Consider the following 16,191-nt stretch of genomic DNA (forward strand, 5'->3'; position numbering starts at 1 on the left):
AGTAAATAGTACCTGCCTGTAATGAAATACAAATCAAAATAAATTTGGAAATAATAAAACTTTTATGCTAAATTTACAAATCTCCTGAGTCTCCTTAATCTCCCAGTTTACTCTAAGGCTTGTAAAAACTATCACATTAAAAGGGAGTGTTTTAAATAATCATTTTTGAAGAATATGCAATAAATGGATCATGGAAATTTTCATGCAACTAAATTATTAAATACAACCATGTAAATGAAGTATCATTTTGGTGAAATAAAAATTGTTTTCTGCTTGCAGAACATTTAATAACATTTATACAGCCAATTTATTTTTATATAGTGATCAACATAGTACATTTTGGTATTCATACGGATATAAGATGGATGAAAACCATGGATACATTCAAGGTATGTCAAGTTTCCATCTGGAAAATGTTACATAACAAATGAAATGCACAGATGCAGAACATTGAAACATTTATATCTGAAACAGACAATTATGACCATGTGGGTCTGAAGAACCCTACCCAAAGAAGAATATTGTTACTGCATGCACAAATCCAAAAGAAGATTTCTCTAAATTCTACTAAACAATTAAAACATTTCTTTCGAGTCTCCCATTCAGAAGTCTCAATCACATAGTTTATAATCCACTTAGATGATCTATGTACCCCTCAATTAACCCTTCTTTACCAGCTCAAATTATGTGATGCATCCAAAGAACAGCTGTCATTTTTACGGCCAAATTTTGAAATATATTTATATTAAGTATTAATAGTTTATTCTCTTTGACTTTTTTGCTTTCAACCAGGGCTCCTAGCATAATTAGACTTCAATGTGTATCTTAAATGGCGCCGAGGCCAATAGGTTAGGTGGCCAAGGGTTAATGTGGACCAACCATATTTTGATACATCAATAATTTGAAAGACCTAATATTTAATAGTACCATCTGTTCAGCTCCATAAAGCTTGTGTCTTATGACAAGCTTATATTGTTACAAAATTAATTGGTTTTTAGTGTAAACATTCAGAAAGTCTTGTGCAATATCAAGTTTAAAAATCCGATGTTTAGGTACCAATGAAACTCGATGAACTAAGCAATTGAGACTACTTATTTTTGTATCCAAAGTAATTTAAATATTTTGATGAGGAAATATTTATTAAGAAAATATTTTTGGATATTGAATTAAGTATTAAGGGGCTGCTTTACAATGTTATCATTTTCATTCAAATATCACTTTTAAGTACAAAACCAAAAAAATGGCACAGCCTGGGCGAGAAAGTATGCTCTTTTTGAGCAATTCCATTGTTATGTACAAGCAGGGCTTGAAGTGAGATAATATGGTACTCTTCTTTTCTGTTAATTTATGGCTATCCTAGACTTTTTTTAAATCACTTCCTTAACACTGCTTTGAGGAAACTTCATTTTATACCCAATTCAAGCAGTTCATGTACATGGCAAATGAAATATTAAAATATGGTCCCATACGTTGTATTAGAAACCTAAAAATTACTTTAAGTTAAATTAGTTAATCTAGCAAATAAAAATGTGATATTTGTGGTAAACTCCAAGTACCTTCTCATGGGAAATTTAGTGCTAAATACCAGTTTGACTTACAGAACACACTTTCTTTCGAAAATATATTTCAGTATTTGCCGTTGGAATTACAAAATTTCACTACCTCTTTCATGAAAAGCTTTCGTTTTTGACAAACTAAATGGAATTATTGACTTCATATACAGCCACATTTCAAATGAGTAATTCATAATTTTATAAATTGGTTGCTATTAAATTATAAGTTTACCAGGTTGATTATGCATTCATCTTTAATTTACCACCATTAACTATCACATTCATGAATTGCTAAAGTCAACCAAAGTAATCTAGCAATTATATTTATCCATGATTCCTCCACAGCTACAAGGAGGCTCAACTAACTGCAAATAAAATACATCTAGATAATAAATGAAAGTAGTTTGTACCGCCTTAAAAATTCTCTTTCAATATAATGCAACATATCCTTAACAAAAATAACTAAATATTAACTTTCGGAAGATGAACACAGGCAGTGGAAAAAACTCCAAAGCATGAGGAAACGTTTTACTGCAAAAGATCTCAGGTAATGTTACTTTGAAAATATTTAAATATATCATTAATCTGTGGTATTCATGCAATACTTTACTTTTAAGGTTATATTGGTTTTACAGTGAAATATAGTTACAACTGGCAATGAAATGAATCACATTGTTCATTACTAATCACTTTTAATGACCAGAAGAAGTCCCTAAGTATAGTGGGAACTTCGTGATCCCAAGAAATGGAAATTGAAAAGACTACACGGACACCAATGTTACGAAGAAATAGAGAGAGTGTCTACAAATATAAGCATTCTCTCACCCAAATATCACCTTCCAATTGCCAGCAGTTACAATCTTTGAGCCTCATTTTCATCAATATATTAAAATAAAGGCAGCGCATCCTATTTAATGTCTCAAAAATATCATAATAATTTTTAAAAATAGAGCCTTCTCTTTCTGAATACAGCACCAAAGTAATGACCAATTTTCAGATATGATCAAAGAATAGTTTTAGGTTATAAATAGTTACTTCCCACCAACTTACAAAATCTTTTGACATCTCTCTCCAAAAGTTCTTCCTAAGAGACAGTAAAAAATATTCCAAATCATTTTGCATGCATTTAAAAGATGGATACAGAATCTCACATCAAACACAGAACATGTTCATTAAATAGAGTGAGTATAAACACATTATAGGAATATTTGTGCATTTTGACATAAACAGCACAAGATCAGACACAGTTTGCTATACAAGCTACCAATTAAGTTGCTACTACAGTGTCATAATCAAACATGTATTGTCTTCTAAAAAGTGACAAATCATAGCAGCTAGCACCACTCAAATGCCAGCTTCTTTGGTATCAAGTAATGAGATCCATGGGCATTCATGGCAAGCTAAGAAGATCAAAGTCGTCTTCAATCCCTTCCGAGCTAGAAGTGTCATTCTCATTTGCAGCTAGAGCCCCACTGAAAACATGAAATACTGTCTAAGATTTAAGAAATTGTGCAATAAATGGTAGGTTTTCTTACAGCTAAAATATTGCAGGAAATCAAATATAGACATTTATTCCATGGTAGGAATTTCTTGAAAGATAAATCAATGTATTTATTCTCTATAAATATATGATTTTGTGAAAGTTTCATGCTGTTAACATGCATAAAATAAAGATAGCAATTCTTTATGCATCATGGAGTTAGTAATATATGGCAAGTAATATAATGGGGACATACTATATTTTTATACAGAATTAGGTAATGCTTGTTTTGTGCAGTAGTATGTAGCATGAATACTGATAACCCCAAGAAGTAATGCCTGCCTTAGAAGTTGATATAAATCCATGTACTTGAGGCCAATGTATTAGTATCAATTATTTAAAATGTCATTGTGAAGTTCCATGCTCGTTTTGCTTTTCAATATTACAAGTAAATTAGCAGCTCTCCTATCAAGGTATGATTGTAAAAAGAATTAATGTAAATATGAATTTCATAATAGAAACTACATTTCATGAATATTTTTTAGGCCTATGAGGAAGAATAACAATTGAATGAGACATTGCAAAATCTGAACGACTTGAAAGAAGAGTATAGGTTGATAATAAACAGGAGCAAGACCCAGGTGATGAATGTTGGGGGAGATGATGAAATAGATTGAGATGGAAGGAGAGAGGCTGGGATAGGGGGACAGGTACCAGCATCAAGGTATATGAGTAGAAGTGGTGAAAACTGGAGGAGTTAAAATAGAATCAGTATAGAGAGGACAAGGAATATTTCAACCGGGGAAGATAGGTGATATGTAGAAAAGGACTAGTCAAGTGTTCAACATTTGTATGGAATGTTAAGTTATATGGCTACAAAACATCGACTGGACTGAAATGGAACCAGGAAAGGCTGGAGGCATTTGAGATGTGGATATGGAGAAGAATGATGAGAATAAAATGGACAGACTGGGTAAGGAATGAGAGATAGGTGAGCAGTTCCACCTTCTCTAGTTATTTCCCTCCTATTTATACTTTTAACTTAGCTTTCCTCTTTCCTAAAAACCATATGATATTTGCTTTGTTTACATACGAGGGTCATCCGGAAAGTAGTACCCGTTCGTGAAATAAAGACACAAAAGTAAATATTAACAAACATAAAAAATTTTATTTGAAAGAGGATACTTTAAACTACTTCTCAACATAATCTCCAAGCAAATTAAGGCATTTGTCATAACGTGTGACAAGTTTCTGTATTCCTGCTGCATAGTCCTTCGCCGCCAGCTCATTGAGATACGCGAGGGACCCATCTTGCACAAATTTTTGCATAATGCAGATGGTGTTTAACAATTTCATGAACAATTGTTCGAGAAACATTGGGAAAATGCTCACAGATGTCATCAATTGTGACGCGCCGATCGTTCCTCACGAATTCGTCAACTGAGCTCACCAGTTGGTCTGTAATGACAGACGGTCTCTCCGAACGCTCATCGTCGTGTGTGTTCCCCCTCCCCATGTTGAAGTTGCGACACCACCGCCGAACAGACGACTCGTCCATTACATTGTCTCCATACACCTCCTTTAATTGGCGATGAATATCACATGGGCGAACGTTTCTTGCATTGAGGAATTTAATCACTGCCCTCACTTCACAACTGGCGGCGTTCTCAATTTTTTTAAACATTGTAAACAATCACAGAAACAACACAGGCAATGCTAGCGTCACGCAACTTGGCTCAGAGAAGGCAGACAAGCCACTGAAGCTATCTGACCTCGTCCAGCGGCTACTCGCGTCGTCATCACTTCATGCGGCACGAACGGGTACTACTTTCCGGATGACCCTCGTAGATGGAGGGGGTAAAAATTGGATATCCATACCTACTTAGGGGGCTAGGTACTATGCTAATTAAAAAAGATTGTGTTTGTCTAGAGGTGTGCTGGGAAGGAGGAATTTTGATATTTTCTTTTACGTATTAGATATCTTTGATAATATCAATGACTTAGTAGCTCACATCTAGCTATTATGTCATTGGTATCATATGCTATGGACTTCTGCTTTGTCAACTGCAGTATTAGATACAGTAAGAATTATAAAATAGTTTGACTTTTGTTGCATAATGGGATTGAGAATTATTTTCATTTTTCAAATTCACTATTCAATGTAAAACAGGTTCTGACAATAAGTATGCATCACTCATCAGGAAGCAGGAGGTTACACGGTTAGGGCAGTGTACCTTCTGAACTATTTATTATATTCTAATTCTGTTTATCCCAAATATATTCATATCCTACTTGGGTTAATTTAATATATCATAGCTGTTAAGGCTGGTTCCATACTATTGAAAGGTAAGTAATAGTAAACAACTTCATGAATAGTTTCCAAGATTTGTGATAATATATTCATAATGTTGAAATTCTTTTTGTCTGAAGGCAGATAATATAAATTAAGGCAAGCATACACAGATTCCTGAAGAAATTGGGGGGAAGCTTTCCAAAGGAATCACGGAACTAGTTCTCAAGACCCTGGACTTCATTTGGCTGTGATATCTTGCCCATCGAAGAGATAGAACCATCAATGGGACAAAACAGAGTGTTTGCTACTAAAATAGAGATATTTTTTGTTATCCTCCAGTTTATATCATTACATTTTGACAGAAAAAGTTGGGAAAGAAGTTTCACCATAAGTATAAATAAGATATTGTGCTTAATAAAATAAAAGCCCAATAATGTCTTGTATTTGAAAAAATTGTAAATTTGATAGATTGATGGGTAAGGATTATGGGCATGCATGCACGACCAATTAAAATTTACATTTTATCTGTACTCAGGGCTAGTAAAAAATTGTTTACCAACCAACCCTCATATAATCAGCTATAAACATTTTATTTATTGTTTTTCCAATCTTCAGATGAATTCAAGTTCACCAAGTTTCTTAAATAATTGGAGCAGCCATTTCTACATGGATTAAATCCATGATATCAGAATTCCAATCCATTATCAAATATCAGTAAACATTTATTTGATTAATACTCTTAATGCATGCCATTGTAATAGACCCCTTGAATTCTATTAAGTAATTTGAACAATAGGAGTTAATGAAAGTTCATAGGAAATTCATTCAATAACAAACTATTTAAAAAATCTTGATTATGCTAGAAAGCATAACCCGGAGATAAAAAAAACCTGAATTTAGAATTTAAGCCAAATGATTTTTTTTAAACCACAAATCATGATAAAAGTAATATCTGATGTTTGAGAAGATACAGTTTGTGCATTCATTTGTGTTATAACATCAACTATGTCAATAAAATCTTACTACATGCAACCTTCGCATTCCCACTACTGGGGTTACTAATGTCATTTCAATTCTGACATAGTAGAATTAGCTTGATTAATAAATAACATTTACACTATGAACGCTTAAATTCAATTGATATGCTGTGCCGTGATGGGAAGAAATTAGAGTTCCCTTATGTTTAACAGCAAATCATAGAAATATTTGAACACTTTGCACTGTCACTGGTGACTCTGCAGCATAAGATTAGGACACCCTTTTCTGTCAATATTATTTCAAGTACAGAAGGTCATAAGGGGTTCCATTGTGAATACATTATTTAGTAAAAAGTAGTTTTAATGACCTTTGCACTAATACCACCACAAATGTTATTTCTTAATTGGTTACACAATTCAATACTTACAATTAGTGGAGCAATTAGAATATGCTACAAGGTTACACTGTAATTACATTAATTAGATGCAATATCACATGCAGGAATTTAGCTACTTATAAAACTTAAATATATTTTACAATATTATACTTGGCAAAAAAGCTACTAATGGGCATCTATACCCAAACCTGTGGATTTTCATGACTAAAAAAGCACAATAAGAGTTGAAATCAGATTATAAAGGATTAAATATGAAGGCGTTCTAATCCATTTGGAAAGTGCTATTAGATTTTTAAGATAAATATTTGGGTGCTTTAAATGCACTAATGTAAAGTCAATTTATAAATTTCAAAAAAGAAAGAGAAAGTTCATCATTATTTCTTACTTTTCAGACCTCTTGATTGGTAAGTCGTCATCTTCATCAAAAATAACCTAAAAAATAAATAGGCTTAAATTAGTATGTACATAAATAATACTAATAAATTTTAATTAATTGGACTGCAGGAGGTGAGTTGTGGTAATCCAGGGGGTAGAGCATTGGACTACTGACCGGAGGGTCCCTGGTTTGATTCCCTGGCAGGGCACACTGGGCACCTGCAGCTCCACCCAAGCGAGCTATATGATTTTTCAGGTACCAGATCTTCCTGGGAAACCATAAGTGGCACAGAGAAAGGAACTGGTCACCCTACCCTGATGTGTGAATTTCACAAGCCGTCAGGCTTAGTACTGGGTGAACTATACCATCACCTACCAAACTGACCTTTGGGTTGATTACTGTGTTTATGGTTCATGGGACTTCAGGAGAAGCATAATAAATACATATATATTTTACCAATATGCTTATATTGTGGATATGTATGTATATGTGTAGGTATGTGTATGAATATAGGTATGTATGTGTGTGTATGTGTATGTATGTGTATGTGTGTGTCTATATATATGTATATACTTTTCGATGTGCAAATCTGTGTTAATGAATTGATGTCTGTCTATATGTATTTATGTGTACATATTAATGTAACTATAAGTTTGATGGCTAATATAATATGTATACGACGATGGGTTAAATGGAAGAAGGGACCATTTGGTCTCAATTTCGCCCAAATAAAGACCACTATCTATCTATCTATCTATATAAAGTTATATGACTACATATCTTAAAGCTGTGCCATTAAGTATGTATATGTGTGTCATGTATCAGTACAGGGCTTGGATGTAATTCTCTTTTACCAAGAAATAATTTTTCTTAAATTGAAACATTCAAAGCCAGAAGAATTATTGCTCTGTTTGAAAAAGTGCGTCCATTATTTTTTTAAATTTTTTGTAGAGTGGTGCCGGCAGGGTAATGTCCTTGTCTGACAACCCAGATGTCGTGGGCTCGATTCCTGCCTAGGTGGTTTTTCCTCCACCTAGGGCTTGGGTGTATGTGAGTGTCAAATTGTTATATCAATTTTCAACGTTCGATGTAAAGGTCACAGTGCTGTTTTTGGACTAATGCAAAATAAATAAATAAAGCTTGTGTTGGAATCCTTTAGGGAACATGTAATAGGTTTCCTGCTAGGGTGTTCCAACTCAAGAAGGCATAAATATTATTATGTACTTACCTGACCTTGATTTGGATCATAATTCTGGAGTTGGGTAACACAAGAATATGGTTTGAAATCTCACTCTGTGGATGTGTTTCATGGCTATGTAGTGGAGTATTTTTTACTTGAATTCATTTCACAATTCAACCAACACAATAGTACCACATTAAAATTCCAGTTACGACTACCAATATCTATGAAGAACTAATTTTGTTTAATTATTAATAACCAATTTAGCAGAGGAAATGAGTACCATTTTGGCCACCAAAACTTTGGTATTATGCCAGGCCTATTGTACTTAACTGGCAATATGAAGAAGATCCGTAGTATTTTTCAATGCTCACTAACTGACTGGAGAGTAACCTTAGATAAGTGGAAGGGATTTTGTCAGGGCTATTGTGATAATTGTTGGTGCAATCTTTCAATGTAATTTATGCAAGAAATAAGATTCAACTGAACTCTTATAGAATCAAAACAGATATCTGAAGTGCAAACCTCACCTGGCTCACCCTTATCAATCAATCATTTATCCAATCCTCTCTGTCTCTTCTGTGTCATTACAAGTTGTGAGCAACTATGAATGCCATCAAAGACCAAACAAATTAAAACACTAAAAAAATTAATTATAATCAGGGTCACATAGCTGTTAAAAAATCTAAAAAAAATTGCAAAACATCTGAAAGCTATGGTGAACAGCCAAAATGCTATGAAAAATTTCTGACATATTCCATTTAATTGTTCATTAAATCAGTAGCATTAATATAAATATACACCTAAGAATGTTTCAGAAATGGTTAACATATTTTTTTTCTCCTGTAGCGGAGGGTCCTTTAAGGATGGCATAATATATATTTCATTGGCCCCATTAACATAATAATAATTTAGTTCTAACACCATTTTAATCATCTGTGTCAGGGCTCTCCTTTGTCCTATGGCCCATGGACTGGATCAGACCCACTCAGAGTTTAATTGAGCTGTCTATACTTGTTTGGTATTCCTTTATTTTAAAAGTAAGGTATTTTGACCAATGGGAATCAACTGTCAGCGTATATGTTTCAAAATAAAAATAAGGACGAAAAAAACAAATAAGAAAAAATACTCTTTTTTAAATAGAACTATTATTGATTGGAACCAGCTGCATGGAGGTTTGTTTGAGCCCTTTCCATCCAATTTTAGAAGTTTTAAGTATAAATGTAAAGCGACCACTGGGTAATAAACTTCATTGTAGTTATTAAAATATTGTTTGTATGTGATGTGGACGGCATTTTGTATGTGGTGTGGAAGTTTGTTTGAATGTGATGTGGAAGTGTTATTGTATGTAAGAATATTTTGTCTCTTATCTGTTTTTCTAGTGTGTGTATGTATGTAATTTCCATTATAAGAGTTATCTTTGACCAAACTTGACCGTTGCCACCAGGAAAATCGACTAATTGCAATGTAATTCTAAATAATAATAATAATAATAATAATAATAATAATAATAATATGGCTTACTAGCTCTTCAGAACCTGGTAGTTTATTCTTGCACAAAAGAAAAAGGTAGTCAACCTTCTGACCATTATCAGAGTAATAGCAGCAGAGTAAAATTTTTCAAGGTAGATAGAAATAAAAGTCTAAATTTATTTAAAACCAACAGTGAAAACCTAAACTCTTAATGCATAACCCACAACATTATTTCCTTCTTTTTCCCTGACATAACACTTGAATTACCGTTCTCAATAACTAGAATGAAATAAATTTATTTCAAAGGTTATCGATATTATAATAAATATCAATTGGCTAAGTTATTTTTGGTAGAATGTATCAATGACCCAGAATGTTAATCTTTCTCTAATAGGGGACTTTGTAGAAAGTACGGAATTGCTTTTTGTTTCTTTTATTCACCAGCATGCATGCTGATTTTCCTATTTGTTTTGTGATCTCTCCTAAATCAAAATTTGGGCATCATTATGATTGTCAGGACAAACTATCAAGTTGCTGGAAATAACTTTGACCAATATTGAACTATTTCACCCTTAGTTTCATTTAGCAGTAAAGGTGGGCAAATAGGCATTCATTCTATTCTAAACCTGTCCTGTTCTTAATCCTCATTATTAGTCAAACCTCATTAATTGATGATTAATAATCAAACCGCAGATGCCCACTTATGAGTGGGCATCTGTCGTTAATGAATTTCACTCAATTTTCAAGAAACAGTCAGCTAGCCTTACAAATGTGGCCGAGGGCAGCAATGGGTATGGAGGGAATGAGCTCAGGTTATGATCACTGCCTGAGCTCTATTGAGTTCCAAAGTATTCTCCAGCCTAAGACCAGTGCCAGTGAAAATCTACTTTCTTATTGTACATATTACATTACAATACTTCCATTTAATGCCAACAATTATAAAAATAGATGACTACAAATGTTAATTAAATATTAATTAATAATAGAATTTTCAAAATTTGTGTCTCTAAATTTGAAAAAGTACATACCCATGGGTCATTGTTTTTCAGAAGCTCAACTTCTTCGGTAAAATCAATGAGCAAATTTTCCTCATTTTCTGAGAACGTTTCATTTTCTGCATGCACTTCGGCTTGGACATCTGTGAAAATAATTTGGATATTACATTTATTGTGAAAATGAATTTAAAAATATAAAGAAATTACATTCTCATTATATCAGTGATGTAGTGTCAAGAATAGATATTACTTGAAGGAACTGCAGTTGAAGGAAATGCATACAAGTTTTAATGTTTATTTTATTCTTGAACAGGAAATATATTTTTCTTTTTCCTCTTTCACATCCATTACATTTTTACTATGTTCTCTCATGATATTTAAATTTGTAATGACCCCATTTTAATATATTCTTGTAAATTATAATGCAATAATAAAATGATTATTAGAGAACATTGAGCAGCCTAACTTTTATGAATGGTCCCTTTCTTAATTTTTATACTAAAATAATCAGCCAGATGTGATGTAATGTAAAAGGTATACAGAATCAACTAAACAGAGGTACTGCTCACTAAATGAGACTTCACAAGGTTGTAAGAATCATCACACAAGAGGAAACAATAAAATTAAGATGAATGTCCACCTGTGAAAAATCATCATGCAGGTTCCTGAAATGGATGGAAATGGATGGTTTTTGTTGCCTTTGTTCGAAATGATAATTAATGGTGGTAACATAAATATTTACGAAATATACTTCAAAATAGGGTAAAAGAGGTTTAAAAGTGAATTGTGGAAGGAAACAATACATGAACAGCTCCTGGATTATTGTTTCCTCTCAAACAAAGTGTCGTATTGCAAAACAAATGGCTAAATTTGGGGATAACTATGTGTAATTTCCAGGTGAAAATTAAAAGATTGGATGGGTGTTCGGAATAAATTTATTGTAATTTAATATTGGTCGGAAGAGAGAAATTTTAGTGGCATGAAATGTCCTCAGTTCATATATGCAACACAAACGATCTGAGTTTAAATTTGAAGTGTTTGATAAATGTCTTTATATTGGTAAAGTGCGTCAGATTATTTAACTATTTTATGTGGTTCAAGTGAAAGGTCATTTTCCCATGTAATCTTAATTTATTATCTTCACTCTAGCCAAAGAAAAAGATATCAGATCAGTCAAATGAGGACATGATATTGTAGTCTCTAAATAGAATAACAAAACTGATGAATCCTGATCTATCAAAGTTAAAGGAAATAGATAAAATATTTTTTCTGCAGTCCTTATTATCATTACTGTAACAGTAACAATCTCACCATGAAAGGGTCCATGAAAAATACTGAAAATACCAAATTTATACACTCAAGATCCATTTTTTCATGAAATCTCACCCATTCGGCCATCTTCATATTAAATATTTAATTAAAAATTTTTTCCCTTTGATACACTCTATAACATTAATCGTCTGAAGTTTGAGGTGAAGTGAAAAATAAAGTGCAGCGCTAAAAAATATTAATAACCGAATTGGAAATGGGACACTTACAAATCACAAGTTTACCGGCTACATCCTCCTTTGACTCCTCATCTGAATTTTCATTCGTACTTGGTGGCTCATTTTCAGCAGTTGGTGGATCAGGTCTTGGAGGTGCAGCAGAACGAGATGACTGCCACATTTCATAGGCTCTGTTGAACATCCGGGCAATGGCAAGAGTAGCACTCACGGCCTATAAACAAGTTGAAGTGCTTCCCTTAGCCTTGTCCTTAAAATTGCAACTGCCTGCCCTTCAGATTAACAGTATGAAAAATAAATTATTTGAAACAAGTCTGTCAGAATACGCAGCACAGAAACGTAAACCAGTTTCCTGAGTATGGATAACAAAACGAATGGCCGCCTGTATGTGGTACACCCGCAACTCATACAGAACAATTTATGGCATAACTGTTAGGCGTCGAGCATCACGTACTGAAACTAAACAATCAAAACTCCTTTGAACTTAGTTATTAGTCAAGCACAATTAATTCAATATCTTACATTCTAAAGGGAACCATATTATGTTTAAGTATGCATACAAAATTTTCTCGAGAATTGTTCCAAAGATTTTCGTGAAACTTCGCATTTTACGGTTTTTTGGCATGCAAAATTCATTAAGCTGGGTCTGATCCCAGGAAAAACTCATTATGGGGATGAAATCGGGGATGCGAAAGGGTAACAGTAATTGTGTATGAATGTATGCAAATATCTCAACAAGAAATGCTACAAGAATTTCCGTAAATCTCGGTGCCTGAGAATTTTCAGTCTGAGAAATTCGCTAATCTTTGGAAAAATTCATAGCTAGTAGTAGTTTTTTATGGGAGGTGACCGAGACCCAAGGTCATTTGCGCCATTATATATGGAGAGGGAGAAATGTCTCACAAGCCCTGTCTTGGTGAGTGCTTGGTAAGGGTGAGGGTCAATCCCATCTAGTACGCTTTAGCCAGTGTTTTTGTTATCATATTTTAGTTTAATCGTTTGTTCTGTTCTAACACCCCCTTCTCATTTTCTTTTAATTTAATTTCAATTATTTATTTATTTTTCATCTCAAATTTCCCTTACCATATCCTTTGCCCACTTTTGCGGGCGGTACGGCTGTAGCTGATTCTTCCCATAATATTCATACGTCCGTAGTAACCTTTCCTTTTATTCATTCCATTTACAACTACGAGATGCCATTTCAAGCAGCTCATCCTGCAGACAAATAAAATTTACATTCTTATCTTTTGAGGTTAGAGCGTAAATATACCCCGCGATAATATTTTGAAGGTTTATGTACTTGAATGCGTGTAAGTTGAAAGGCTTTTTGCATGAATGTATACGCCACTGTGGGTTTGCATGGATGTGTTGATTTTGCCTGTGGTTTTGTTCCCTTTTACGGGTGGTGACCTAACACCCTTTATACCCCGCAAGCCGCCACACGCCCTTGTGGCGGCTTGCGGGGTATTATGTAGATTTAGAAGGTATAAATTAGATTGAAGACGCAAGTTCAACGTAAAACTTAACATCAGCAAGGGATATTCCAAAGACTTTCTTTCTTCAGTCGAGTAATCACAAAACCTTCAGGGCATCCAAAGTAAGCTCTGTGTGGTTCGCTGGTGAGGGCATCGATGGGGTCCGTAATTGAAAAAAAGAGAAGGTATTTCTGTTTTATTAGATCTACGTGAACCCTCCCATCAATTCAAATTTGTAAAAAACAAGATGAACAACAAACCAAATTAGATCGATACTAATAAAATGACTCCATTCCAATCATAGACTGAAAATTTTAAAAAAATTGTGAGCAAACTATCCAAAAAAATTCATTTGAATGAAAACGTTAACTTTCGCCTAAAAAAGCCAAGGTTATTATTGTTCACTTGTTTTTCATTAAATTTATGATATCTCGGCGTTCCTTAGAGCCGAATACCGATGATGAAATTCGTGAAATCAGACTAATTGCCTGCCTTAAAACGATACTTCAGTGCAGCTCTTGAGGGTGACGAGCGGAAACAATGGTCATCGACTTAAGTACTCGTCTGGAATCTACCATCGACGGATTATTACTCCCGAAATCTGAGCGGGAGAGGATTTATGAGTCTGGAGTTTCGCCATGAGGGAGTGGCCCTGTTTGAAGCGCGCCCGTCCTCGCCGGTCAAGATGCCACTTTGCGTCCAGGGGATGCCACGTGTGAGCAAGCACGAGACCGGCAGGGGGCCAAATTAAGACTCTAATTCCCTTCACCGCCGTTTGACCTCCCGGCTACACCTCAATTCCCACCGCCGCCGCCGAAGGCGGACGTCCCCGAGGATGAAACAAAGCAACTCGGTTGAAGGCTCGCCGATAACCCTCACGCCCGCGCCAACACTTCCATCACATGGACGGGCAGAGGCTCGCCATATTGCCGACAATCCGTAAATAGGGAGTCCCTCCACGCACATCGAAGTCGCCAGGAACGCTCTCTAAGCGTATCGCCTCACCCCCGGGGCAAAGGTTAAGGTAGAAGGTGAAGCTGCAGAGCTTTCCGGTGGCAGTGCATGTCCCCAGGCATGGCGCGGTACTGTGTCTCGTCTGCGAGGCGATTTAAGACAGTATTGTCGTAGTTATTTGTAGAGGTGGATGACAGTTGATGCCATTTACATCATTAGGACCCGGTAGGTAAAGCTACGTGTTCATGTATCCATTTCTGCGGCACCGCAGACAGTGTCACCAATCAAGTCGCAGATCGTCACCGCATAAGTTGCCTATCTTTCGACTCTTGCGGAGAGTGAACACCGACACTCGTTTCCCGTCATTTGTTCATCTCCCATCAGCCAATCCCCACAACGCCGTTTTCTGCTTCCGTCCGGCGCTGTCGCAGGCATGAAATCTGGGTTGTACTGCGATGTAAAAACGCACCGCACAAACGGGTTCAGGAAAATGTTCCTCAATATGATAGGCTTATAATGTTCAGGGAATGGAAGTAGGTTGGTGGAGAGTGACCTGATGATGATCAGCCCACTTTTAACGAAAGGCGCTAAGGGATCTCACAGTTTTACGTCCCTTTCGACGAACGGCCTCGGATGAAGGCCTCTTCCCAGATATGGATCAGGATATCAGTGCAAAATTTTACCACCACCGGGATTCGGACTCGGGGTCTTGGAGTGGGGAGAAGATACACTTACCACCGCGCCAATCCGACCCCTGCAAGATATTGCCGTCATTAGAGTCGCAACACCCGTGTGTGGTATATATGGCGCCCGCTGTGATCTAGTCGTAGAGGACTTTAAATGCTAGATCTTATGGAACTATTCCTTAGCCATAAGGCAGCTGAGAAGAATTACATCGATCTCATATTCCATTTTACCGTATCTTCCACCTTAAATCGCCACAAATTGGAAAATGAGAGGCAGGAACGACGCTTGGATAGCTCAAGTGGTTAGAGCATCCGCCCGGCAAGTGGAAAGATCCGGAGTTCAAGTCCCGGTCTAGGAAATATTTTTGCACTTGTGATCTGCTTAACTCCGCCTTCCCTACCTCTACTGTTTTTGTCCTTTATACGTGTTCCTATCCCTTTTCTTTGTATCTATTTCCATGTGAATGAGTATTCGTTCGCCGTTTGGCAGGATTTCGTGTTTGAATGTGTGTGTGTGTATGTATATATATATATATATATACATATATATATATATACATATATATATATATATATATATATATATATATATATATATATATATATACACACATACACGCACATATTTTTTTTAAAGCCAGGCAGCAGTGCAAAATGGAGTGCACTTTCAGCTGAAGGCCGTCTTAATTTGACCCTTTCATCTGCTTCGTGCACGTGAACCCACCACAGGTCGACCACGTCCCCGACGTTGCCGAGCACGATTACCGAATTGTTGACCCCGTACCAAGTCTCCAGCCTGTGCGATGGAGGTGAAACCTTATGTTTTCTGAAAACTCAAGAAAGGAA

The 16,191-nt window shown here is 35.4% G+C and overlaps 1 protein-coding gene across 1 annotated transcript in view; it reads right to left on the reverse strand.

Annotated features, from left to right (window-relative positions):
• Positions 1–271: 271 nt before the first annotated feature.
• LOC139697231 (low density lipoprotein receptor adapter protein 1-like) overlaps positions 272–16,191 on the reverse strand; it is a 115,168-nt gene continuing 99,248 nt past the window's right edge. Inside the window, exons 5-8 of the mRNA XM_071595901.1 lie at positions 12,264–12,444; positions 10,759–10,868; positions 7,087–7,133; positions 272–3,025 (exon numbers count right to left, since the gene is read on the reverse strand). Of these exons, the coding sequence (XP_071452002.1) occupies positions 2,944–3,025; positions 7,087–7,133; positions 10,759–10,868; positions 12,264–12,444 (420 nt within the window). The 3' untranslated portion in view covers positions 272–2,943. The remainder of the gene's footprint in view (positions 3,026–7,086; positions 7,134–10,758; positions 10,869–12,263; positions 12,445–16,191) is intronic.

This window comes from Hetaerina americana, unplaced genomic scaffold, assembly GCF_022747635.1.
Source record: "Hetaerina americana unplaced genomic scaffold, ioHetAmer1.1.p SCAF_70, whole genome shotgun sequence".
NCBI lineage: Eukaryota > Metazoa > Arthropoda > Insecta > Odonata > Calopterygidae > Hetaerina > Hetaerina americana.